General features: G+C 38.0%; 5 protein-coding genes and 1 long non-coding RNA gene across 10 annotated transcripts in view; 3 read left to right on the forward strand and 3 right to left on the reverse strand.

Annotated features, from left to right (window-relative positions):
* The first annotated feature begins 1,187 nt into the window (after nucleotides 1-1,187).
* On the forward strand, nucleotides 1,188-2,884 carry cldn5b (claudin 5b). Its single transcript, XM_051910750.1, has one exon. It carries the CDS (start codon nucleotides 1,350-1,352, stop codon nucleotides 2,001-2,003), a length of 654 nt encoding a protein of 217 aa, XP_051766710.1. The 5' UTR covers nucleotides 1,188-1,349; the 3' UTR covers nucleotides 2,004-2,884.
* A 2,406-nt stretch (nucleotides 2,885-5,290) lies between these two features.
* acads (acyl-CoA dehydrogenase short chain) lies at nucleotides 5,291-12,515 on the reverse strand. Its single transcript, XM_051907177.1, has 10 exons — nucleotides 12,405-12,515; nucleotides 10,172-10,335; nucleotides 9,938-10,087; nucleotides 9,081-9,192; nucleotides 8,768-8,919; nucleotides 8,396-8,566; nucleotides 7,409-7,546; nucleotides 7,224-7,319; nucleotides 6,484-6,540; nucleotides 5,291-6,177 (listed from the first exon to the last, which is right to left on the reverse strand). Exons 1-10 carry the CDS (start codon nucleotides 12,430-12,432, stop codon nucleotides 6,025-6,027), a joined length of 1,221 nt encoding a protein of 406 aa, XP_051763137.1. The 5' UTR covers nucleotides 12,433-12,515; the 3' UTR covers nucleotides 5,291-6,024.
* cryba4 (crystallin, beta A4) lies at nucleotides 11,560-24,279 on the forward strand. Of its 5 annotated transcripts, none has more exons than XM_051907180.1 (7): nucleotides 11,560-12,092; nucleotides 14,285-14,461; nucleotides 19,113-19,159; nucleotides 19,417-19,535; nucleotides 21,200-21,341; nucleotides 21,467-21,609; nucleotides 21,710-24,279. In XM_051907180.1, the coding sequence occupies exons 3-7, from the start codon at nucleotides 19,121-19,123 to the stop codon at nucleotides 21,855-21,857; spliced, it is 591 nt and encodes a 196-aa protein (XP_051763140.1). In that variant the 5' UTR covers nucleotides 11,560-12,092; nucleotides 14,285-14,461; nucleotides 19,113-19,120; the 3' UTR covers nucleotides 21,858-24,279. The 5 variants fall into 5 exon arrangements, with proteins under 5 accessions (XP_051763140.1, XP_051763142.1, XP_051763141.1 ...); XM_051907182.1 differs by having other exon boundaries at nucleotides 19,116-19,159; XM_051907181.1 differs by lacking the exon at nucleotides 14,285-14,461 and having other exon boundaries at nucleotides 19,116-19,159.
* On the reverse strand, nucleotides 13,197-16,232 carry crybb1 (crystallin, beta B1). The gene is made up of 5 exons (XM_051907186.1): nucleotides 15,073-16,232; nucleotides 14,311-14,429; nucleotides 13,989-14,121; nucleotides 13,760-13,902; nucleotides 13,197-13,680 (listed from the first exon to the last, which is right to left on the reverse strand). Exons 1-5 carry the CDS (start codon nucleotides 15,196-15,198, stop codon nucleotides 13,503-13,505), a joined length of 699 nt encoding a protein of 232 aa, XP_051763146.1. The 5' UTR covers nucleotides 15,199-16,232; the 3' UTR covers nucleotides 13,197-13,502.
* On the reverse strand, nucleotides 19,486-21,577 carry LOC127519716 (uncharacterized). The gene is made up of 3 exons (XR_007931865.1): nucleotides 21,440-21,577; nucleotides 21,136-21,339; nucleotides 19,486-19,623 (listed from the first exon to the last, which is right to left on the reverse strand). It is a non-coding gene; the product is annotated as an uncharacterized LOC127519716 (long non-coding RNA).
* Nucleotides 23,097-25,258, forward strand: part of grk3 (G protein-coupled receptor kinase 3) — a 60,631-nt gene continuing 58,469 nt past the window's right edge. The window contains exon 1 of the mRNA XM_051907176.1: nucleotides 23,097-25,212. Within this exon, the coding sequence (XP_051763136.1) occupies nucleotides 25,100-25,212 (113 nt within the window). The 5' untranslated portion in view covers nucleotides 23,097-25,099. The remainder of the gene's footprint in view (nucleotides 25,213-25,258) is intronic.

Genomic DNA, 25,258 nt, shown 5'->3' on the forward strand with positions numbered 1-25,258 from the left:
GAGAAGAATATCAAAGTGCAGTAAACTGTAAAAATAAGGTGGATAGGCATGCGCGTTTTGCGCGAGTGCGCAGGCGCATAGTCTTTCTTTACAAAGTGACATCGCCAACTACTGTCTGGTATGCGTAATAGGCCTACAGCGTTTTTAGTCATTTTCGCTGATCCGTGTGAACGGGGATAGTTTTGATAACGCTGTCATCTGTACAAAGAAAAACATTTCCGCTTTTAGTACATAGTTGTCATGTAAACGTACCCTTAGACTTTTGCTTACCCTTGAAATAGCCTAGTCTGCATGTTTTAAATCATTTTAAACGTGTGCATTTGAAGTGAATGAGAAAGACAGCTAGATAAAATAGACAGGCAAATGGTTGCTAAGATGGTCCAGTTGGTTGCTAGGGAGTTCTAGCTGCTTTTCTAATGTGTTCTGGATGGTTACAGTTTCTAGGCTTCTCGCTAGACGTTTTTAGGGTTTTCTAAGCGGACGCCTATAAAGTAGTTCTAGACTTGTTGACTGCATTACAGTTGAATATAACTTCGCCAAACGATCATTAAAATTAGTTTTCAAGTTAACAGAAAAAACTTCAAAGAACAACATATAAACATCCTGGTCAATGAACTCTGATAAAATGAGAAAAGTTTCGCATTCGAAATTACTGTAGGCTATTAGCACGTGAGGCATTTACGCAGATAAGCGCGCGCTCTCCCTCCCTCCCACACACACACACACACACACACACACACACACACAGGAGACACACATTGTTGCTCAAAATGGAATAATTGAAAGCGTTTCGAGATAATAACGGTTTTTCTGGACAATATACGTAATTATCGCGTCGTGGCTGCTTTACCACTTAAGGTGCGCCTTAATTTCCAGTCAATTATTCCTGACGTACCTTACAAGAAGACGAAATTCTCTGTTATTCTCTTTTATACATTTGTGTACTTGCTTTGGCATTTGTCTCCTTTGTGTAAAAGGGTCATTTCTTCCTAAAGAATACCAGGAAGACAAGGAAGTCACACTTCCAGTATATCGCTGCTCCCTTCACTTTTTGAAAACTCCGAATGTAGTTCAGCGTTACCCAGTTTTGTCCAGCGCCTCTCACTTCTGATTGGCTGTTGGGAGACGCGCTGCGCTCTGATTGGCTGGAGCCGCTCCTCTTTGTTGTGAGTGCACTATAACAGCATCCTCCCTGCATACAAGAGCAGAAAACTCCCACTGCATCTCATCCTGCCACACTGCCAAGCGATGTAGAGACACTTCTGCTCAAAACACCTGCTTGAAATTTAACAGGGACCTCACTAGACTTTCTAAACTAAGAGAAGGAGCATCAAAACAACTTTGCAAAGATGATTTCTGCATGTCTGGAGATTATTGGACTTGGCTTGAGCGTCATCGGGACCCTTTTGGTCATGGTGGCTTGCGGTTTGCCCATGTGGAAAGTGACCGCCTTCATCGAGGGCAACATTGTGGTGGCGCAAAGCATCTGGGACGGGCTGTGGATGTCCTGCGTGGTTCAAAGCACGGGTCAGATGCAGTGTAAAATGCATGACTCCGTCCTGGCTCTGACCACTGACCTCCAGACTGCTCGGGCTCTGACGGTCATCTCCGCTGTCTTGGGTGTCCAGGCTCTGATGATAACCATCGCCGGCGCTCAGTGCACCAACTGCATCAGTAAAGAGTCCATCAAAGCCAAAGTAGTCAACGTCGGAGGGGTGATATACATCATGGCAGGCTTGTTTGTGTTGGTGCCTCTGTGCTGGATGGCCAATAACATCATCTCAGACTTCTACGACCCTCAAGTTCCTTATTCAAAGAAGAGAGAGATTGGAGCTGCGCTCTACATCGGATGGGCAGCATCTGCCATGCTTCTGGTCGGAGGAGCACTTCTGTGTTTCTCCCGTCCACAAGATGAAAAATCCTCGTATCCCCTCAAATATGTACCTCCACCTACGAAAAGCACATCAATCAATGGGGACTATGATAAACGAAACTATGTGTGATCACCTCAACCTTTAACCATGGACTAGTGGCTCTGCGCATATGGACTTTCAAGGCTGTAAAACTGTTTAGTATTTGGTTAGTTCACAAATAACCATAGTTTTTATTCGAAATCCAGATTTAAGGTTAAAATTTATATGAAAATGTATTTGTAGGTGCTCTAACTAGTCTCCATTTCTGACCATGCAATGTGAGAAATGTTTAAGTACAAATATTCCATATTCATTAAAGTTGCATGTCATGATACAAAAAAAATTGTTTAAAATCGTTTTAGATTAAATAAAGCATGTAACACTGCAGGACACTGTCAACGTCCCATTTACATGCAACAGGTTTTGTATCAAACTAGATGCAAACATTCAGATAATGAAATGACAGAATGTATTTTCTGTTAACACTGTGTCATGGTAATATTGAATTAGATATACACGGGTATTTTTGTCTTTGTTAATGATATTAGGGTCAGCGGCCCACTTGTTTTCATTTGATTTTAATCACTGTGGTGGGGGGTAGGGGGGATGTGGGTAAAAGGGAGGGTCTATATTTCTTGTTTTTGTTCTGCTTTACGATACAGCACTAATTAGACATGGTCTGTGCTTCAATAAGACACTGAATAATGCCTATTGTTCTGCTTATAGACTCCAGGCTGCAGCTTTTACACAAGACTGTTTTGATCATCTAAACCTCCTGACTGTACATAATTGTATGAAACCGTTTTTCAGTAAATCTGTGCATATTCAAAGTTATAAATAAAAAAAGTTTTTTTTTTTTTTTTAATAATGTGTCCTGTTACATAATTTTGCTGATACATGAATGATGCATGCTTCATATCCTTGGAGTGTCTGAAGTGTACACTTTAATAAAAGAACTGTAGAAAAAGTGATTTTGTTTTGGGATTTTTTTTGTTTCTGATATCACTTTTTTTAAAACAAAAAACAAAAACATTTCCAGCATGTGTTTATATACAGTAACTTAAATTTAATAAATATACTAAAAGGTACGGAGCCCCTAAAGGGACTACAGGTTTGAAATGTTTGCGTTTCCCTGAGAAACTTTGCGCTTGCTCGCAAAAATTTGAGTTCTTTGCAAGTAAAAGCAAAGTTTCTTGTGAAAAAAGTTTTATCAGTGGTTTTGCGATTCCCCCAGAAATCAAAGTTTCTCGGGGAAAGCAAAATTTTGTGAGCGAACGAAAAAGTTTTGATTTTATCCTCCCATCTCATTCGCTCACAAAACGCAGTTTCTCAGGGGAACGCAAATGTTTTGCAAGTGAATCTAACAGTTTTTAAATATATATTTTACGCTCCCATCTCATATTTTTTCCACCACCATGTCCCTTTAGGGGCTCCGTACTATTTCAGTGCTTTTGCATTCACAGGAAATTGCTGGAAATTTGCATTCACTCGCAAAACGCAGTTTTTTAGGGAAAGGCAAAACATTTGCAAGAGAATGCAAAACCATTAACATAATTTTTGCCTCAAGAAAATTGACTTGCAAAACTTTGCGTTCGCTCACAAAGAACTGAAACATTTTGCGAGCAAACACAAAGTTTTTGGGGGAAACTTTGAAACATTTTTTCCCTCCCCGGTGCTTTTGAGAAAATTTGCATTCGCTCGCAAAACGCAAAGTTTTTCAGGGTAACGCAAAACATTTGCAAAAGAACGCAAAACAATTGACATAATTTTTGCTCGCAAAACATAAAGCATAACATTCGTTCGCAAAATGTTTGCGTTCTCCGGAGAAACTTTGCGCAAAGTTTCTTGGAGGAACGCAATAGTTTTTGCGAAAGAACGCAAAAGTTCAATAGGGAAAGCAAAAAAAGTTTTGAAATATATTTTATTCTGCCATCTCATGTTTTTTGCCACCACCATAAGGGGCTCCATAGCTACTATCAGCGCTTTTGCATTCACTCACAAAAGTTTTGGGTTCCCCCGAGAAAACTCACAAAGCGTTTGCTTTCTTCTCAAAAACTATTGCGTTCCACCAAGAAACTTCGCACAAAGTTTCTCTGGAGAACATAAACATTTTGTGAGCAAATGGAAAGTTTATCGGGTGGAACGCAAAACATTTGCCAGAGAACGCAAAAGCATTGAAATATAAGTTTTCCTCCCATCTCATATTTTTTTTCCATCACAGTGTCACTTTACGGGCTCCGTACTAGGCCTATGTAAATATAACATTTATTCCTTTTGTGAAACATTTTGCTTTGAATAATGTGCTTTTGCTATCTTTCTTTAAAATCATCTAATGCAACGGCATTCATACATTTTTAACATGTTTATCTAAAGTGTCGAATATATACTGTAACCAGTGCAGGTTAAGTATAATCTCAGGCATTGTTAAAACGATGACAACAAGCCAAGAACCGTAACCTTTATTCTCATAAAAATCATCAGCATCGTTTCAGGCCTCAAGAATTGGGAAACTTTGACCCAGTTCTTCCAGAAAAGCTCACACGCTCTTAAATGACAGAAACGGCACACAAGAAATGATGGCGCCTCTTCTCCCCTGATGTGACCGGTAGATTAGAGTCCAGCAGCAGGTGGGACTGAAGCCAAATCTGGTCAAGCGCTCATTTCCCCATGAGCTCAGGAAGAAGGGAGCGAATAGCAGATGCACTAACAAATGCATCGAGCGTTGATTAAACAGGGATAGTTCACCCAAAAATGAAATTTTGTCATCATTTACTCACCCTCAAGTTGTTCCAAACTTGAATTTGAAGTGAATGAATTTCTTCTGCTGAACACAAAAGAAGATTGTTGACGGTAGCCAATGACTTCCATGGTAGGAAAAAAAATAAAATACTATGTAAGTCAATGGCTACCATCAACTGTCTGGTTACCAACATTCTTCAATATAACTTCTTTTGTGTTCAGCAGAAGAAAGAAATTCATACAGGTTTGGAACAACTTGAGGGTGAGTAAATGATGACAGATCTTTCATTTTTGGGTGAACTTTCCCTTTAATAGGGTTTTTTTTTTTTGAGACTTCACCTTATCATCTTACTTTTTCCCCTACATTCTTGTTGCATTGCTCATTGATACAGTTTGTGTTCTTTCCAAAATCTTCAACACTAGTGAACATACTGCATATGTTCATAATTATGGTTAAAATATATTGATTTTTACATTGCTTCATGTCCACTACCATCCATGGTAAATAAATGAAATAAATAAAAAAAATTAGCTGGCACAAATCTTGTTTTTTAGACTAATTTCTACATTGGAGAAGAACAAACATCAAGTAGCTAAAAAAAAGTTCTAAGAGAGAAAAAAAAACAGGTCTGAAGGGGTTAAAGTTATTAATAGTTTAATTTAAAACCATATGCAAAAAACATTTTCACTTAAACCTGGAAATAAACTGTTTTACGATACAGAAAACAGAAAATAAAACAGAAAAGTAATCATGTAAAATGATTTAATATTTCATAGCCTGCTCTTTTTCTAGGTAAATCATATATCAAATACTAAGATGCATGTTTCAGGTCCGTTTTCAAATAAATTGGTATGCTGTTAATTAAAAAAAGAAGCAAAACAGAAGCATTTTCACTAATGATCTCAAGACTTTTGGAGCCCACTAAAAAAATTGCCCATAATTTCAGCATTGTAATTTCAGCACTTTCATTTGAATTTTAAAAAATAATTAGTAGTATTAAAATGTGATATTATTATTTATTTTAAAATGCATAAATACATCCAATTCATTATGTACAATCAGATATGCATTTAAATTCCCAGTGAAATCAGCAGTTCTTTAGATCAAAGTGGAGTTAGTCCTTTGCACATGATTCAAGGCAAAATATCCAGACACTCTACTGCACTCTTGTGGCACAAATAAGAAAATGCACTTCAAACAGTCTCCTGTCTCTCAGATAGAGCAACATCAATATAAGCTGTATCTTCATTCAGCACTGGCCAATCACAGTAATACAGTCCTGAGACCTGTGACCGACCAGATCAGCCAATCCAGGCACTGTAACGTAACTGCAGTATTTTGCAGCGCGAGCTGGCGTGAACATCGGCTCTCCTACTGCTGATATTCTTTCAGAATGCTGTTTGCGATGACTAATCTCTGGATCTCACTGGTGCCTTCATAGATTTCCGTGATGCGGGCGTCGCGGTAGTGTCTCTCAGCAGGCATGTCTGTGACGTAGCCCATGCCGCCCAGCACCTGGATGGCCTTCGCATTCAAACAAAATACTGATGTTACTGGATATATGATGTGTGAATGTTTCTTGCTTTAGAAATAAAGATATATACCAGGGGTGTCCAATCCTGCTCCTGGAGGGCCACTGTCCTGCAGAGTTTAGCTCCAACCCTAATTAAACACACCTGAACCAGCTAATCAAGGTCTTACTATAAGCTAGAAACTTCTAGGCAGGTGTGTTGAGGCAAGTTGGAGCTAAGCTCTGCAAGACAGTGGCTCTCCAGGACCGAGTTTGAACGCTCCTGATATATACAATTAACAATGTTTCTGTATGATTACCTGATGGGAGACAAAGGTAGCAGCTTCAGATGCAGCCAGTTTAGCCATGGCAGCTTCCTGGAGAACAAAGAAACACTTGTCATACACACGAGGGAGACACATTCCCGTTTACACCTGGTGCTTTAATTTGTTTCTTTTATCCACTTTCGACCACTTCTGTCCTGATTTCTTCAAGGGGAGGGTCTATGGGCGGGTAAATGTATGGATTTTTTCAGATCTTTTGAGCTAATGGACAAAATAAGCTCACGTAATTTACATATGAACGTGACTGGGGACAACGGGAAAAACATATGGAGAGCAGCAGCTTTCGTTTCTGCTCTGACAGACACAAGACTACGAAGAAAGCTGTAAGTGAGCGTTAGAAATCAGGAATGGTGAGAGAACATTGTGCTTGGTACCTTTTTCATCTTTGATGGAGGTCTTTTGTGGCTGTTCGAATGCATTTGACCACATGAGCGTTTACACTACGAAAACAATCCAGTCGAATGTGTTTTCGAAAGTGGACAAGCTCAAAACGTTTTAGACCCTGTTTACGCCTGTATTTAGCGTCATCCACTTGTGATCCGATTGACCAAAACGCATCTTAATACCATGTGGAAATGGCCATAATCTAGCTTTTTAGCAGTGTCTACTAGGGAGTTTCGTATGAAGTATCTGGAGTGCAGCAAGTGTGAACAAACAGTTAGCACATTTACCATGAATTTTACAATAGTTTTTTTTTTAAGAAAAGACACACTAACCTTAGTAAAAGGTTTCTTAGCATCCCGCAGCAATGCAGCTTTCCAGGTGAGAAGTCGAGCGCTCTCTATGGCCAAGGCCATGTCTGCCAGTTTAAACTGAAAGAGACATTTATAGATACACTTCAGCAGCTGAATCATCCCAGGTGAGACATGAAAACACTAAAGTTTTCCACTTCCTTCCTTACCTGTATTGCCTGCAGTTTTCCAATGGGAGCGCCGAAAGCCGTTCTTTTATGAGCGTAATCAGCCGCACAGTCCAGCGCTGCCTGTGCGATACCAAGAGCCTGCGATGCGATACCAAGCCGCCCACTGTCCAGAGTTTGCTGTTAGGGAAGCCATTAGATGTAAAGTAACTGCGTTAGATCACAAGTAAACAAAGCAAATAAAATGCAAATGTGAAAGTGCTTTACAGAGCGGCACGATTCTGGATAAATTGAGAATCACGATTTTTTTTATTTCAAACTGAGATCACGATTCTCCTGTGATTCTGAACAGACAACTTACTAGAGGTTCTGGCAAAAATGTTAACTGCTGCAGTTTATTTAAAATGATTAATATGAATGAATTATTTTAAAATACGGTTTGAATGACTGATTCAATGACTCACTCAGAAATACTTGTTTTATCTGAACAAATCTCAAATTAATGATTCAACGACAAATACATTTTTTAATAGTCACTTGTCGCCACCTACTGGCGTAACAATGTAATTGATATAATCGTTATTTGAAGCGCTGTTACTTTCTAAAGGTGATTTGCTCTATTTTGATCACTACCGTAGACATCAGTGTTCATATCCGAACTATAAACTTTTATCCCAGTTCTTCTGTGATAATATGAAAATTTATAACACAGAAATAACAAAACTGTGGTTGTCTGTGGAAAATGTTTCATACCTATACATGACGTTTGCTCACTCTGTATCAGCGGCAGCGCCAACACAGATCTGAATGTTCCGGTGTGACTTTGTCAAAGCATTAATAGACACAGGCGGATTGTTGTCATTTAGGAATGAGATCGCATGGGTGTTTGATTCAAGATTGCGATCTTTTAATCGTGCAGCTCTAGTGCTAGTTACTTACAGCAACTTACAGAAGCATTTTAAGGTTGATTTAATCCTTTTTACTTGTATGAGAAATCACTGGCATGACAACAGCATGTTAAAATCATACCATTGCAATCTTAAAGCCCATTCCTCGCTCTCCCAGCATGTTGCCGAGTGGGACGCGGCAGTCTTCCAGAATGATATTGGCAGTGGATGAAGCTCGAATTCCCAGTTTGTCTTCTTTCTTCCCTAAAGACAACCCCGGATGAGGCATTGGCACTAGGAAGGCACTAATTCCCTGTTTTTTTATATAGAATAATAAAAAAAAAAATTACCATACTGAAATAATTATAAATATATTTACTATATTTACTATTTGTAAATTTCCTATTCACCCCTTGAATATCAAATCAAATCAAATGGCATTAATTAAAACATTACAGTTATACTGTATAATCAATCTTTTTCAAATCGGTTTATTCATCATAGTAACTATCACCTTGTGTTTTAGGCTCTTGTCTGTTGTGGCAAAAACAACGGTGGCGGAAGCATCCCAGCAGTTGGTTATCCAGGCTTTGGTTCCATTCAGAACCCACTCATCTCCCTCCTGCCGTGCCAGCGTTGATGCCGCACCTGCATCACTGCCGTTTCCTTTATAGAAAAAAAAAAAAAGCATCTTCAGAACAACATTTCATACCACACAAAGATAAAATCACTGATGTTAATGTAAACACTGCAACTCTATGGATAGATACAGCGTATAACATTGCAGCTGTGTTTGTCAGAGCTCACAGAAATGCAGTTGTGTTTACCTGGTTCACTCAGAGCGAAACAGCCCACTTTTTCCCCTGTGGTGAAGGGTGTAATCCACTGCTTTTTCTGTTCTTCTGTGCCAAACTTCAGAACTGGACCCAGGTACAGCGACTAAAAACAAATACTTGATAAATATATGTTGTTAACAGAGCAGCTTAAGGACATTTTTCAAACTGAAAATATATTTTGTATACTTTTTTCCCCCTTAATAATATATTTTGCAATCACCCAAAATTAATTTTAAGATTGTAATTGTAATTATAGCACTATACTTTTGGCTAATTTTGAAATATATTTAAAAATATATATGAATATATATATATTTTTACCATATGGCCATTGCATGAGTTTGTTGTTTAACCATAAACTTACAAGGGACTAAATATGCCCTTTTTCCAAAGTCTTGATTTTGTTTTTGGGCTCTACTAGAATAGGTTTTCGTGCTTGAATGTTCAAAAAACACATTATTTTCCACATATTTTACATTGTTGCGGCACCTCTCTTCCCAGTCTGTCAGTAACACTCTGTTTAGTTCCTGTCTCTATGAAGCCTCTCCTTCTGAAAAGCGCGATGTACTTTGATTGGTCAACTGGACCAGTGTGCTGTGACTGGTCAAGGGTGTTTGGGAAATGTCACGCCAACTAACTCAACCAGACTCCGCCCCTTTATTTTGCTTATGCCTTGGGCAGGAATTATTTAAATGAGGAATATTGTGACATGTTCGTTCCTGGAGGAAAACTCCAGACTACAATGGAGGCGTTTCAGGGAGTTCAGAAACAGAACTGTTTTTCGCATACTATATACTAGGAAAGTATGCGTCTGATTTGGGTCGTAGCGAGAGTAAAAGGCGACTCACATTATTCACACTGACGATTACTCCGGTCGAGGCACATCCTCTACTGAGCTCCTCCACGGCGAGACAGTATGCAAGATAATCCATCCCAGCTCCACCCAGACTCTCTGGTACCTCTACAGCCATGACACCCATCGCTCCGAGTTCTTGTACCTACACCGGTGAAAATCAACCGCAGTCATCCTCATATGCTCAAATCAAGAGGCTGTGGCGCTGCATGGCTGAGGTTCATTTTACCTGCTTGGCTGGGAACATGTGATCTTTGTCCAGCTGGGCAGCGATTGGCGCAAGTTCCTTTTGAGCGTAGTCCCTACACGTCTGCCTCATCATTTGGTGCAGCTCTGGCAGCTCCGCCAACTGGGTCAAACAGCGAACGCTATGGCCTACCGCCATGCCTAGAGCTGATAAATAAAGAAAGTATACAGTAAATATACAGTATACATGTTTATATCAACATGTATGCTGTATATATTTTCAAATGAATAATTACAAAACTGCTTAAGAGAGCAACTAATGCTTCATGGATTAAAGGGTTAGTACACCCAAAAATGAAAAATCTGTCATTTATTACTCACCCTCATGCCGTTCCACACCCTTAAGACCTTCATTAATCTTCGGAACGCAAATTAAGATATTTTTGTTGAAATCTGATGGTTCAGTGAGGCCTGCATATCCAGCAATGACATTTCCTCTCTCAAGATCCATAAAGGTACTAAAAACATATTTAAATCAGTTCATGTGAGTACAGTGGTTCAATATTAATATTATAAAGCGACGAGAATATTTTTGGTGCGCCAAAAAAAACAAAATAACGACTTACATAGTGATGGCCGATTTCAAAACACTGCTTCAGGAAGATTTGGAGCGTTATGAATCTTTTGTGTCGAATCAGTGGTTCGGAGCGCCAAAGTCACGTGATTTCAGCAGTTTGGCGGTTTGACACGCGATCCGAATCATGATTCGACACAAAAGATTCATAACGCTCCGAAGCTTAATGAAGCAGTGTTTTGAAATCGGCCATCACTATATAAGTCATTATTTTGTTTTTTTAGTGCACCAAAAATATTCTTGTCGCTTTATAATATTAATATTGAACCACTGTACTCACATGAACTGATATAAATATGTTTTTAGTACATTAATGGATCTTGAGAGAGGAAATGTCATTGCTGACTATGCAGGCCTCACGGAGCCATCGGATTTCAACAAAAATATCTTAATTTGTGTTCCGAAGATTAACGAAGGTCTTACGGGTGTGGAACGGCATGAGGGTGAGTAATAAATTATATTATTTTCATTTTTGGGTGAACTAACCCTTTAACTTTCATAAATGACACCCATCCTGTGAATGTGTGTGAACTTCTGATTCATTAGCCACTATAAGTAAAAAACTGGAAGAATCTGTATTTTTAATCTTTATTATGATAAAGCAATGAAATCAATTAATACAAATAATGTATTATTTACTTATAATTATTAATAGCATTAATAATTAACTGATTTAATTTGTCATATTTGTATTTTTCAAATACTTAAAAAAAACTATTGGTAAATTGGTAGCGAGAACTGTGAAATTTTACTTGTATTGGTTCCGACTACTGAAATTTTGGTATAGTGACTGCATGGTATAGTAGTGCAGTATACATTTCAATACAAAAACTGCATAAATTGCAATACTAATCCATAATCTAATCAATGGCTTACAGACATGAGATCAAAAATGTTTTAAATATTTCTACATGCATATATAAATAATAGAAAGTTTACGCGCATGCGCAGAATCTGCAGCGTAAATGTAGGTGAAAGGTCACGGAGAGCCTGCGCACTATCCAAAATAGCTATATATAATGTAAAAAAAAAAAAAAAAAAAAAAGTGCATTAAATTATAGAATTGTGTTTTTTGTACATGTACAATTACTTGCACAGAACAAATCTAAGTGCACAATGCCTGTACTTTTTTGAAACCAGGACCAGTTTCACTGTTCACCTCCAATGACATTTGTTTTGAATGAATCAGTCAGCTGTCAGAGTAAAGATTAAACCCATGTATGACAATAACCATCCAAAATAACACGAACACATCAAACTGACATTTCATATGTAATTTAACGTGTTATGGCTCATCATGGAAAATCCATTTCAAGTAAAGTTTAATAAGGTAAGCACATGATTTTTCTTATTCTATTAATTGACTAGTTCATTGTCTTAAATTAAAGGCCTAGTCGAAACAGCTTCATATAGAGGGAATTATTATGTTCTATGTTAATATTTATTCAATTTCCGAAAGCGATTTAGACACAATCGTACAAATGTTTGTGCACTTTGATGTGCTTAGAATCATTCTGCACTGGTCCCTTTAATAAAGCAGCTGCAAATGCATCCAGTGATATACTACATGCTCACAGAATCGCTCATGAGTTGTGAATGACACTGACTTAAACATACAGTAATAATCAGTAACACTACTGACCTCTCCGTGCTTTGAAAAGCGCCGCCATCTTGGCTCTAAAGGGTCTGCTTTCGCAACAGCAAACAGGAAGCGGTATGCGAGCGGTGGTATCATGTGATCATGACGTCACGCTGATGTTATTATTTTATTGTTTTATTTGTTTGAGTTTTAAAAAAAAAATGCATTTTCATTTTATATTAGTATATTAATTTATATGCATTCGAAATGTGTAACTAAATTAAGGTTTGAAATCGTAGTAAAATATTGCAATACTAATGATCAATAATTGGCTTGCATACATTAGACCAAATTACTTATTTGAGTTTTTTAAAGTAAATTAAATATAAATTTTCATTTTACATGATCATTGTATTCATTTATATTTATTTGAACTGTCTAGGTAAAACAAGGTTCACTCTTTTTTATGATAAAGCAAGATGAAATCATAAAGCAAGATACATTTCAATAAAATAACATTTAGTATTGCAAATAATATTGCAATACTAAAGACATTAGACCAAAATATTACAGTATTTACATGGCACTTCAAATTATATCATGATTTGAGTTTACATTAAATATAATATTATAATATATATAATATTTTATTTGAAATGTCTAAGTAAAATAATAATTTATAAATACATATTTATATTACAATGTTTTAGATAATTGTATATTTGATTTATTATTTATATATACATTTAAAACATATTATTAACCCTATATTATATTTTATTTGAATGATTTTTCCCAAGCATGAGATTTTTTGGTTGTTTTTACACAAAATAGCTCTAATAGCAAAAATAAAAAAGATTTTGAATATTAACATTTTCCCTAGGAAATTTAGCCTAATGAATTGTGCATTTGTGTAGTTTTCTTTAATGTTACTGATTAATGCTAATGATAAAGTTAGGAAAGAGTAACAAGGCAAGTCAGCTTTTTTTGTTTTTCCAAAACATGTTTATTATTGGCATCATAAAAAGTCAGTTAGATGTCCTGGACAATTTAAATGAATCTATTCTGGGTGGGAGAAGTCAGAGAAAAGGGGGAGGTACGGGGATAAAAAGTGCCATGAGAAGGCTAGTTGCTGTGCTGCAAGACCGCAGCGAGGTGAGTTCACTGTTTAGCGGCGGTCAGATTGAAGCAGCCGCGCTGGTGGAACTGCATGTCCCTCACACGGCGCATGGACTGAATCTGAGGCTGGAAGGCGCAAAACTCGTTGTAGTGTCTGTAGTCGCCGCACTCAAACAGATACTGGTATCCTCTGTAGCCGGGGTACTGGTATCCCACCCAACTTCAAAAAGAGGAAGAGAGTCATTCAGAATGTGTACAAGATGGGATATTATTGCTGTTCGTTTGGATTTGTTACTCACGCTCCACCGGGGACCCTCACGCTGCCCACTCTGTCGCAGAAGCCATGCGCCCACAGGGTTGGCACGTCATCCTCCTGGATCTCCATCTTGTTGCCCTTGAAGTCAGACAGCTCAAACAGGCAGATCTTGTGCTCCATGGGGTCCTGTATGCATTACCACAAATTAGCAACATGCAAATGAATTCAGCTAGTGTAATATAGAAGTTGCAATGCCCCTCAAAGTGTCATACCATGCGGATGGGTCTGAGGGACATGAGACAATCACTGCGGTAGCTGTTTGACCAGGTGTCCCAGCGAGGATACTCGCCCTTCTCCAGGATGAACATCTCGCCACGGAAGTTAGTCTGCTCGAAGGCAACAAAGCTAAAGACATGCACATCAAGGAGAGATGTGTACCAGACAGTGGATGGAAAAAAAAAGAGGGACGGAGGGATGACAGCATGAGTTTGGTACCAACAAAATGAATAAAAGCTATAATAATGATCCAAAAATAACACTGCCTCTATGCTTTTCCCATCCACATTAGATGCAATCCATTGGTCAGTGACTTACGGGCCGCACTCAACAATGATACTGCGGACTCTGTCCATTCCGCGTTCACAAACGTTCATGCACTCATTCTGGACCTCCATCATCCTGCCCTGGAAGTTCTCCTGGTCGAACAGGAAGATCTGCAAGAGAAGAATATGTAGACCATGAGCAGGTATCCCACTTTAGACTTCATGGATAGTTTTTAATCATCTTAAAAATGAAGGCTTTTGCAGGGATGTTATAGAACAAGGGTGTCCAGTCCTGCTCCTGCAAAGTTTAGCTCCAACCCCAATTAAACACACCTGAACCAGCTAATAATGGTCTTGTTAGGCATACTAGAACTTCTAGGCAGGTGTATTGAAGTAAGTTGGAGCTAGGACTCCAGGACCGACTTTGGACACCCCTGTTATAGAAGAACTTTTTTGGTAACCATCTTAAAAGAACCACTTTTCTTAGTGTGAAGAACATTTTAATAATCTAAAGAATCTTTTTCCACTATAAAGGTTCCATGGATGTTAAAGGTTTTTCATTGAACCATATATGCAAATGAAGAACTTTTATTTTTAAGACTGCAGAAGAATCCTATTGATTCCCCACAGTTCTTAAAAGAACATTTTAATAATCTAAAGAACTATGCCCACTATAAAGAACCTTTTTTTGCAATGGATATTAAAGGGTCTTCATGGAACCATTTTTAAGAGTGTAGGTTTCATGCATTACATTACATTACTTAAATGTCTGTAGCCAAAATCCAGTCCCTCAAACCTGCTGAACGATACTTACTCTGTAGTTACCCATGAATCCGGGTTCTCCGGTCTTGGAAGCCTTGCTGGTGGCGGCAGGGGCGGGAGCTCCCTTGTCCTTGGCATCAGTGCCCTGGTTGGAGGTGGACTTGGCGGTCTGAGACATGGTGAAGGGGTTCAAGAATGTCTGTGGGAGAAAGAGCAAAGGGTGGGAAAGGTTGTGAGGCTGGAAATTGGTGCATATACTCCAAAATATCCATCAGGGCTGGTGTTGTGGGACAGGGGTTGAATGTTAGGGATGGTAGGGTTTGGGCTTTGCATTTCAAATGGCTGCTTTCAATCCCACAAAAACCAAAAAAGAAAAATAAGTGAATTCCCTACTACATCCATGAGATAATAGTGAAGGGACTCCCAGCTGTAGAACAGCTTTTGCTGTATCCATTTCACCTGGGCTCTTACCTGCTTGAGTACAGCTGTGCTGGGATGGCTGGCTCGTGCTGGCCCCCTCTGACCAGTGCTCTAACTTTTATACCCTGGCAAGGGGAGTACAGAGGCGCTCGGCGTACAATAGAAACACGTCGTCATCAGAGTTTGCCCGTGCCAAAGCCGCAGGGTCATCGCATAGCCCAGAAGGCTCACCCCGCAGCGCCTGTAAGCACTTTACTGTCAATGGAAAGCCCTGACAATTGCACTTTCCCCTTTTAGCCGGCACTCTATGCTATAGGCTACATATGGACGAAAGGTATGCACACAGGTCAGAGGTCACGTGATGCTAATCCGCTCGACTCTGCTCTCTAACATGACTCTCTTGAGTTTCACAAGAAATACACTCTGTGATTTTTGCATCAGAGTTACACTCTGATTTCAAATGCATTCTTAATGTTTACTAACATTGTTGAAGAACAACTAAATTTAATAATATAATATAATATAATATATTATGGGGGTTATGAGCAACAAACTTCTGTAAAACCAAAGGAGCAAGTAAAGATGAGCATAACTGATGTCTATCGCATATACAGATTGATATTTAAAAGTTTGATGTCTAAAACTTTTTCTTCATCTCACTAACTTTTATTTAAATCGAATAAAATGGCAACAATAAAAATAGCTAGCTAGGTTAACTGATTACCTTAAAAGTCCATAGATATCACTATCAGTTCATACTGCTGTTAACACTTTCTCCATTAAGCGGATGCAATGAGAGCAGTTTTCCTGTTTGTTCAAGTGTCATTTGGCATAAAGCCAATATAATATAATATAATATAATATAATATAATATAATATAATATAATATAATATAATATAATATAATATAATATAATATAATTTGTGTACAATTATTATTTTCATCAGATATCTTTTCTTTATGTTATTTATTTAGTTTTATTTGTTCTTTTAATATTTATATTGAAAATTATGATATATATATATATACATATATATATATATATATACATACATACATACATATATATATATATATATATATATATATATATATATATATATATATATATGTATGTATGTATGTATAAAATACAATGTATTATTGTGTTTTATTCTTTATTTTTTAAAAGGGTCAATGCACATTAATTAACATGAGCACTCAAGTCAATCGCACCCAATATTATTATTATTAGTAGGCTAGTAGTAGTAGTATTGCAGCATACTATTGACTATATATATTATAATAACTTTTCTTATGGCCAATAGTATGCCGCATATAGTATCTCTATATACCATAAAAAAAAATCTATATTCCAGTTTGATACCAGTTTGAAAATGTAATATTATGCCTAAAAGGGATTGGGTATCATTCTGTTTCTCATGATTTCTAGGATTAATAATACATTTTAAATGGAGTTTTTAAAACGTGCTTGTGTCTTTAAATGTACTATATGTGATAGCAGATGGAGAATGAGCTTGTTATGCAATAGAAGGTTCCCACATGAGTTCCACAGAATCTCACAGGCACTCTTTGAACCTGTGCTATGAGATACAGCTACAATCTTCTAAAATGAATGCTGCAATAGCCCTGTAACAACTGCAATGTGTCTCTCCTTACTGACTCACTGAATGATAAGAAATAACCTTTGAAAAATAGGAGCAGCCTACGAACCTTAACATGATTTAGCTTTATAGATGGCTTTTACTGTTTTTATCTATCTTATTTTATATACTGGTAGTAAATGTTTTTTTCTGACATGAACTTTAGCTGCATTTTATATATGAAATGTGCTATGTACAAATAAAATGTTTATTATTAGAGTTGCTTTGTCACAGTCACATTTTTTGTTTGTTTAATTTTACGTTAAATGTCCTTTATTTGCAATGATTACAAATGCCAGAATTCTGTGTTTACTGATAAAAACAGAGTGGTTAGATCATTTCTGACAGGGCTTCCCTAGGGGATGGAGATGGAACTGCAGGGAGTTTGTGAGACTATGGAAATGCCAGTTCTGAATTATATAAATAAAAACATATCTAATGATAATAAATAGATAAATGCAACACATGTAGAATATTGCAATAACATACATTATCATTCAAAAGTTTGGGGTCAGTAAGATTTTTATTAATACTTTTGTTCAGCAAGGAAACATTAAATTGATCAAGACATTTATGTAACAAAACATTTCTATTTCAAATGTATTAAGCAGCACAACATTGATAATAATTAGAAATGTTTCTTAAGCAGCAAATCATCATATTAGACTGATTTCTGAAGGATCATGTGACACTGAAGACTGGAGTAATGATGCTGAAAATTCAGCTTTGATCACAGGAATAAATTACATTATAAAATATTCAAATAGAAAATGGTTATTATAAATTGTAATAATATTTCACAATATTCTGTATTTTTGATCAAATGAATGCAGGCTTGGTGAGCATAAGAGAATTATGACATTAAAAAATCTTACCGACTTCAAATATTTAAGGGTATTTTGCAATTGAACATGCAAAGGTTTTGTAAAATCCATTAGATTTACATTGCATTTACATTTTGAAATGTTAACATTATTTAAAATAATAGGAGTTACTTTAAGTAATTCATTTAGCTCAAAGGGGTTCGTCCGAAAAGAAAAATCTAGAATATATAAGAGCATTAATAAATATTCATCTTTAGCATGTTTATTTTTTAAAGTGTGTAAATGGCTTTTTCCCGCTACTTTTTCCATTATGTGAAAATATTAAAAATTAGTGACTAAATTCATAATGTTCAAAGGATATCTATATGTTTATACTATATATTTACCAAATTATTCTGGGGCACAAAACAAGGGGCATTTTAAAAACATTTACAGCACACTGCAAACATTTGAATAATTAAATTTTTTTATTAGTGTAAGTTCTTGACATGCAGTGACCTCCCCTGCTGTCAATCATTCTTTTTAATGCATTCACCGAGCCACAACAAGAGCATCATAATGGAACGGGGCCAAGACCGCCACATCTCGCCCTGCGCATGACACCATCTCAGATCCGTGTCGGCCCTTAACATGTGACTCGTGTGTATCCAGGTCTGAGTGTTCAGGCCTGGGTGCAGAGATTGGCCCGGCGGGGATAGTGTGGCGTTTGCACTTCTCCAGCTGTATAGATTTAACCCCTCCTTTGTCAGCTGGACAATGGCAGGCCCCTCCCTCGCTGCTGAGCCGGGGTTTTTAATGGGCCCTTTGCCAGGGGAGGCTTTAAAAGGGTGGATGCACATGCCCAGCTTTCACTCTCAGATCAGGACGTCCCAAGGGCATCGAAGCGAGGTGAGTTCTTCTCCGCTACGGGCCCGTTGTCTGTCCCCACAACTCCCTCATATGTTTATACCTCCACTGGCCTCAGCTTCTTTTAGAGAGGCCTTCCAGTTTGGTCTGATAACTAGAGAATGACTCAAAAAACAGTCAATTTAGTCGAATTTCTGCTGATGCAAAATCTCATTTAGCTGCTCACCTGCATTCTGGTGTGTGTTAGCGTGATTGTGAGATATGATTTTGGCATGTGCCTTTAGTGTAGGTTAATAGACTAATTATGTTTAATCTGCAACTTTGAACTGCTTGTACCAACTTGCTCTTTGTTTTCAAGCAGACGAGATGACTCACCATTGCACCAAGTTCTCTGGCCATTGGAAGGTATGCTTGACACAGAGCTGTCACTCATCAAGATCTGCAAAACAAGTTTCTGTTTTCCAAAGAATCTTACATAAGTCCAAAAAGATTGCATAATGATTACAAATGCATTATCTGGAAGGTTTTGCTATAATTCGATGGTATGATTCCTGGTGTTGAACTTTTATAGCAGTTCACATCCCATTTGATCTTTTCCCCAACATGCAAGTCTTTAATTGTGCCCTTGAAATCTTTAAAGATGCCCAACCTCTGTCTTCCAGATCATTGTGTACGACGAGGAGTGCTTCCAGGGTCGTCACCATGAGTTCACCTCAGAGTGCTGCAATGTCATGGAGTTCGGTTTCGAATCCGTGCGCTCATTGAGAGTGGAGAGCGGAGCGTGAGTGTTTTCTCCAAAGTCTTTGTTCGATAGTTTACATCATTCCCGAGGTTTGTGCCAATTATTTTGTCTAACCGTGACTCCAAATCTGGGGAGAAGGGTCACACAAACCATTATTTGACCCTTCACACACACACAAAACAGCTCTATAAAGCCAAAAGCAACATCAAAATTAGATTTTGTTTTTTTCTGAAGAAAATGTGAGGTGTACCCATGCAAAACTAAGAGTTGTAGATGGTTGCCAGGGTGTTGCTATGCATTCGCTACAGTTCTAAATAGTTCTACGCATGTTGAGGTATTCTAGGAGGTTGCTAGAGAGTTTCTAGGTGATTGCTAGGATATTCTCAGGGGTTTCTTAGTAAAAAAAGACAAATTCTCTATTCTCCAGATGTGGCTCACGTCTCACCCTTAGAAGTCCACTTATCATTCATGTTGTATAACAAACAGTGCTAGTTAAGTGCCAGAAGTTTAGGGATAATGGTTTGTTAATATCACTAACCCTAGGTATGAGTAATAGTAATAGTGATTCTTGGTCAGCAGGGGTTTGTTTAACAAGCACTTTGATGTATTAGGATGGTCTGAAATGAAATGTTCATGGGCCTATATATGAACTGATGCCGCGAGTGTTATTTTACACTGATGACGATGTGAATCAAAAACGTTTTATCTTTGCACTGAGCACTTTTTTGGCCTCTGAAAAAAGTATTTTTTGTAAGATATCTTTTACAATTGCAAGTTCGAACTTTAGTACACTGTGAAAAATTATTTCTCAAAGATTATTGGAGGATGTTTTACAAGAAAAAGCCATTTCAGTCTTCTATTTCAAAATCTCATGTTTATATTGATGTTACTTGTCATTTTTTGTAATTATTTGCAAAATTTTCTAGCAATTTCTGAGTGAAAATTGTTTGAAATTAACGCTAGTGTATACTAATATACATATATTAGTGCTGTCAAATCGATTAATCACGATTAATCGCATCTAAAATAAAAATTTGTAAATATAACATGTATATAAATATATATATATATATATATACGTATACACAAACTTTTATGTTAGATGTGATTAATTGCGAATAATCGCATCCAAAATAAAAATTTGTAAATAGCTATGACGTGTATGTGTGTGTGTGTGTGTATATATATATACACACACACACACACACACAACCTTTTACGTAAGATGTGATTAATCGCGATTAATCGCATCTAAAATAAAAGTTTGTAAATGTAACGTGTGTGTGTGTATATATATATATATATATATATATAAACACACATATTTACAAACTTTAATGTTAGATGTGATTAATTGCGATTAATCGATTTGACAGTACTAATATATGTATATACACACACAGTTATAATACTTATTAATATTTTGCATATTTTTCAATTTTCATTCAGTTTTAGTAGTTTTGTTATGTGTTTTTGTCATTTTTATTAGTCTTTTAATATTTCTAGATTGTTATTTTAGCACTTCAACCTAAACCAAGGCAACATTTCTAATTTTTTATTTAAGCTTTTTAAATTTTTTATCTAATATATGCATTTTATTTTAGGTTTATTTCAGTTAACGAATAATAGTTTTAGTTACCTAACAACACAGTGGCCCACAAGTTCTGCCAAGGCTCCTGTTTTTACCCTGCGTTTCTCTTCAGGTGGGTGGGCTACGAGCATGCCTCTTACCAGGGTCACCAGTTTGTGCTGGAGCGCGGAGAGTACCCTCAGTGCGATGCCTTTGGGGGAAGCAATGCTTACCACATCGAGAGAATGACCTCCTTTAGACCCATTTCCTGTGCTGTAAGTTCAAACCATAACAAACCATATCATACATAAATGACCCAACCTGCCATTTTGCATTGGTTTTCTTATCCACAATGATTGCAATTAATTCATACCATGTCATTTTGTTTGATTCTATCTAGAACCACAGGGAGTGCAGAATGACCATCTATGAAAGGGAGAACTTCCTGGGCCGCAAGGGAGAGCTCAGTGACGATTACCCTTCTCTTCAGGCTATGGGATGGTGCAACAACGAAGTGGGTTCTTTCCGTGTTCAGTCCGGAGCGTGAGTATCTGCTTGGGTTCTTCTATGTTTTTCCCCCTTCAACGCTTCCATTTAATTTTTCATTTTGCTTCTTTTTTGTTCACCGCTATCTATTCTACAGGTTTGTGTGCTACCAGTTCCCTGGTTATCGTGGATACCAGTATATCATGGAGTGTGACCGCCACTGTGGGGAGTACAAACACTTCAAGGAGTTTGGTTCCCATTGCCAGACCCCTCAGATCCAGTCCATCCGCCGTATCCAGCAGTAACGGATTTCTCCTTGCAAAAACTCTCATGCCCCTTTCTGCCCGATGCTAAATAAACTGTCTTTCTTAAACCTCACTGACCTCCTGTTATAGATCTGTGTCCAAAAAAAGAAGAGGAAGAAGAAAAAAAGAGTGCATTTACTGAAACCTCAAAGCAACAGTGAGGGATTTTGGACACTTTGAAAAAATAAAAAAAATAAATAAACGGTGTGCCTTTTATTACAAATTGTTTGAAACTGGTTTTGTGAAGAATTATTTTTTTAGTCACATCTGTGCCTTTAATCATGGAAGGAAACAGAATGCACTTTCACCCTTTTTCCGCCAGAGGGAGCAATAAACCTACAAGCCAAAAAATGTAATAAAAAATAATCAGGTTTATTGAGAAACTAAATATATTTACCACTCTCTTTGGAGAATAACAGTCCATAACATGGCTTAACTTGTACCTTAACGTGACTAAGTTTAAATGCCATTGTTTGTCAGATTTAATCATATTACCAAGAACTGAAATAAGACACCCAAATAAAAAAACAAACAAAAAACAGCGCTATGCTTTTTTTTCTAGATGAGGTGTTGATAAAAGAGGTGGGATGCGCTTACACAACGATTTTATTTAGATAACATGGCGCAGCCAGCAAAACACACTAGACTCTCCTACTACGATGTAGCCGTGGCTTATAAATATTAATTACGTAATGTGACGTGCGCCAGTAGGCCCAACTGATTCGCTGAAAGGTGAGTGGGCGCTATTCAGACGACGAATTAAAAAGTCCTTTTATGGGGAAGGCTTGACTTGTGAATATTTATGAGGTAACGTGACTGGGCGCTTCAGGAAGGTTACTAAGCAACGTCAGCAGGATCTATTTAATATGCATAACTGAAGCCTTCGCCATAGTAGTTTTGCGTGCTTCGTTTTTCACGCTTTTATTTAAAGAGAGAGAGAGAATATACACTGCGTAAATTAAAAGTCGAGGGAAATAAAACAAAAGTGTATTAAAACAATAATACATTTTACACAAAAGCCATGATGAAAATGTAAATGTAAACACAGTGAAAATGAATACAGATTCAATACTATACAGCCCAGAGTCTTCTATTGGGTAATTTCGCGTCCTGCTTCACTGGAGTTCAGCTCCGCCTCTTCACAACGCTCCAGTTCCTTGTTTTGCAACACCAACGCCGGGTTTTGCATCGAACCTGCCGCTGGGAGGAAGTGCAGCTCTCAGAAGAGCCTGAATTTCACTTCACGACGCGCCGTGGGGCTCAGCTCACACACAAGCACTAAAACAAGAAAATAGTCGTCTATTCCCATCTGGATTAACCACTGGGAAACCTCAAGAAGCACTCTTTCCCGGAGGGTCTGAGTGGAATCGGACTGGAGTATTTTATGTGGACGAATATTGTGTTTTTGTTGAGCGATGTCGGAAGAGATGAAGACTTGGATCTGCGACCCAAACACGGATGGAAAAGAAAAGAGTGATTTCTTTCGTCAGTAACACTGAAAATTTAAAATCAGCTCTCTTTTTGGATGAAAGTACATTTAAAACCACAGAACGAGGCGTATTGGGGTTAAAAGTCACGTCGTGTTGATGTTGTTTTTTCTCTCGAAACTCGTAGTTTCGTCCATATAAGCTTGAGTTTGAGACGCACAGCCATGCATATGAAGTTCCGCAAGATCTAGCGCAGAGATTTCAGGGTGAACTTCTTATTTTTTTGTTTTTATTTACGAAAAATAAAACAGTAGCTGTGTTTTCTATATATATTCCTGCCTTGCCGTTTCATCGGACCACGTTTTGCGACACCATCGCGACTTTTTTTTTTTTTTTTTTTTTAGAAAAAGGAAACTCGGATTGCTTTCGTTCACATTTGCTTATTTCCTTTTCTAGCGCCCCCCCTCTCATCTGTAGGTTACAGTAGAGCAACATCTCAGCCGTTTTTGCTCAGAGCACACCTCTCATTATATAAATAAATCGACGAGCAAGCAAATCCAGTTAAGGAGGAAAAACGGTCTGCATTGCACTGCACAAGGCAATGGACTTGCCACATCAAAACCCAAGTAGTTTAATTTCAGCTCTTTAATTGGCTTGTGAGATCAAGCTTTGGATCAGCAAGAGGAGTGACAGGCAAAAATGGGGATTAGTTTGTGATATTACCTGGATATTTACATATATGCATATGCTGTTTAGACCTTGAATGTTTTGTTTTGTTTCGCATTTGTGGATATTCAGGAAACAATCCAGCCCGTGTCGCACCAATAGCCATTATTTATGTTTCTCCAACCATTGGGCTTCAGATTTCCACCATCTTTCCGCCTTTTAAGAAGAGGAGGATACATATTACCCTTATTGTTATTATTATTATGTGCGGTCCGTTTGTATGCTGTCAGCTGGTAAATGTGATTAAACAGGGAAATATTGGCGCATAATAGTCGTCCATTTTCAAGCCTTATTGTGTTTTTGCAGCGAGCTGGCTTGCTTTATTTTAATACCCTAAGGATATCGTCTTGTCCGATCGTTAACGACTTATTTTCTATATCTTGTTGGTTTTAACGGGATTGCACGGTCGTTTTGATAAGAGGATCATCTTGGGGATTGATTTCATTTGACACTGACGGCCCAGCTTGCATGTATTTGTAGTTAACCCACTACCGCCGTGATCTCCGGACATTTGAATGGACGGTGGCTCAAATTAACTTGTATGTCATTTTTTTTGACGGTCGTTATACCGGCAGGTGGGTTGTTAGCGTTAAACTCATCCAGAGGATGAGTGCTGGATGGGGGCATCTGCAGGCTAGAATCGCTTAATCGATATCATCGTTATCACCATCTAGAATTATTACTGGAGATGATGCCATGCACATATATTCTTCCTATCTGAAACAAGAAGCCATTTCTGCAATTCCAGTGGACCTGAGGGTGACGTTGCTTCATAGATAAGCACCCTATAGATTTTCCATTTAGAGTGGATTTTTGTTCTTCCTTCTGTTTTTTTTTCCTGTATTTTCAGCCACGATGGTTGTTTTCTGAGAGCCTTTTAGGGGGCGAAACAAGATAAAACAACTGAGGCTGGAATAGATGTTCGCGCCTCTCTCGTACATCATCTTCACATTCACCACCACAGCTCCCGCGCTCGTCTCGTGCTGATTCCGCCCGCGCGCGAGCGCGCAACATCATCGTTCCCTCACGTCCCCCTCACGGCTGGTTCTGGTACCGTTAGCGACTCGGTTCGACCCAGAGGGCTCGAAGATGGCGGACCTCGAAGCGGTTCTCGCCGATGTCAGCTACCTGATGGCGATGGAGAAGAGCAAATCTACTCCAGCGGCCCGGGCGAGCAAGAAAATCATCCTTCCCGAACCCAGGTAAGCGAAACGAGTCCGTCAGACAGTTAATTCATACACATTATGC

The sequence above is a fragment of the Ctenopharyngodon idella genome, chromosome 10 (assembly GCF_019924925.1).
Source record: "Ctenopharyngodon idella isolate HZGC_01 chromosome 10, HZGC01, whole genome shotgun sequence".
Lineage (NCBI taxonomy): Eukaryota > Metazoa > Chordata > Actinopteri > Cypriniformes > Xenocyprididae > Ctenopharyngodon > Ctenopharyngodon idella.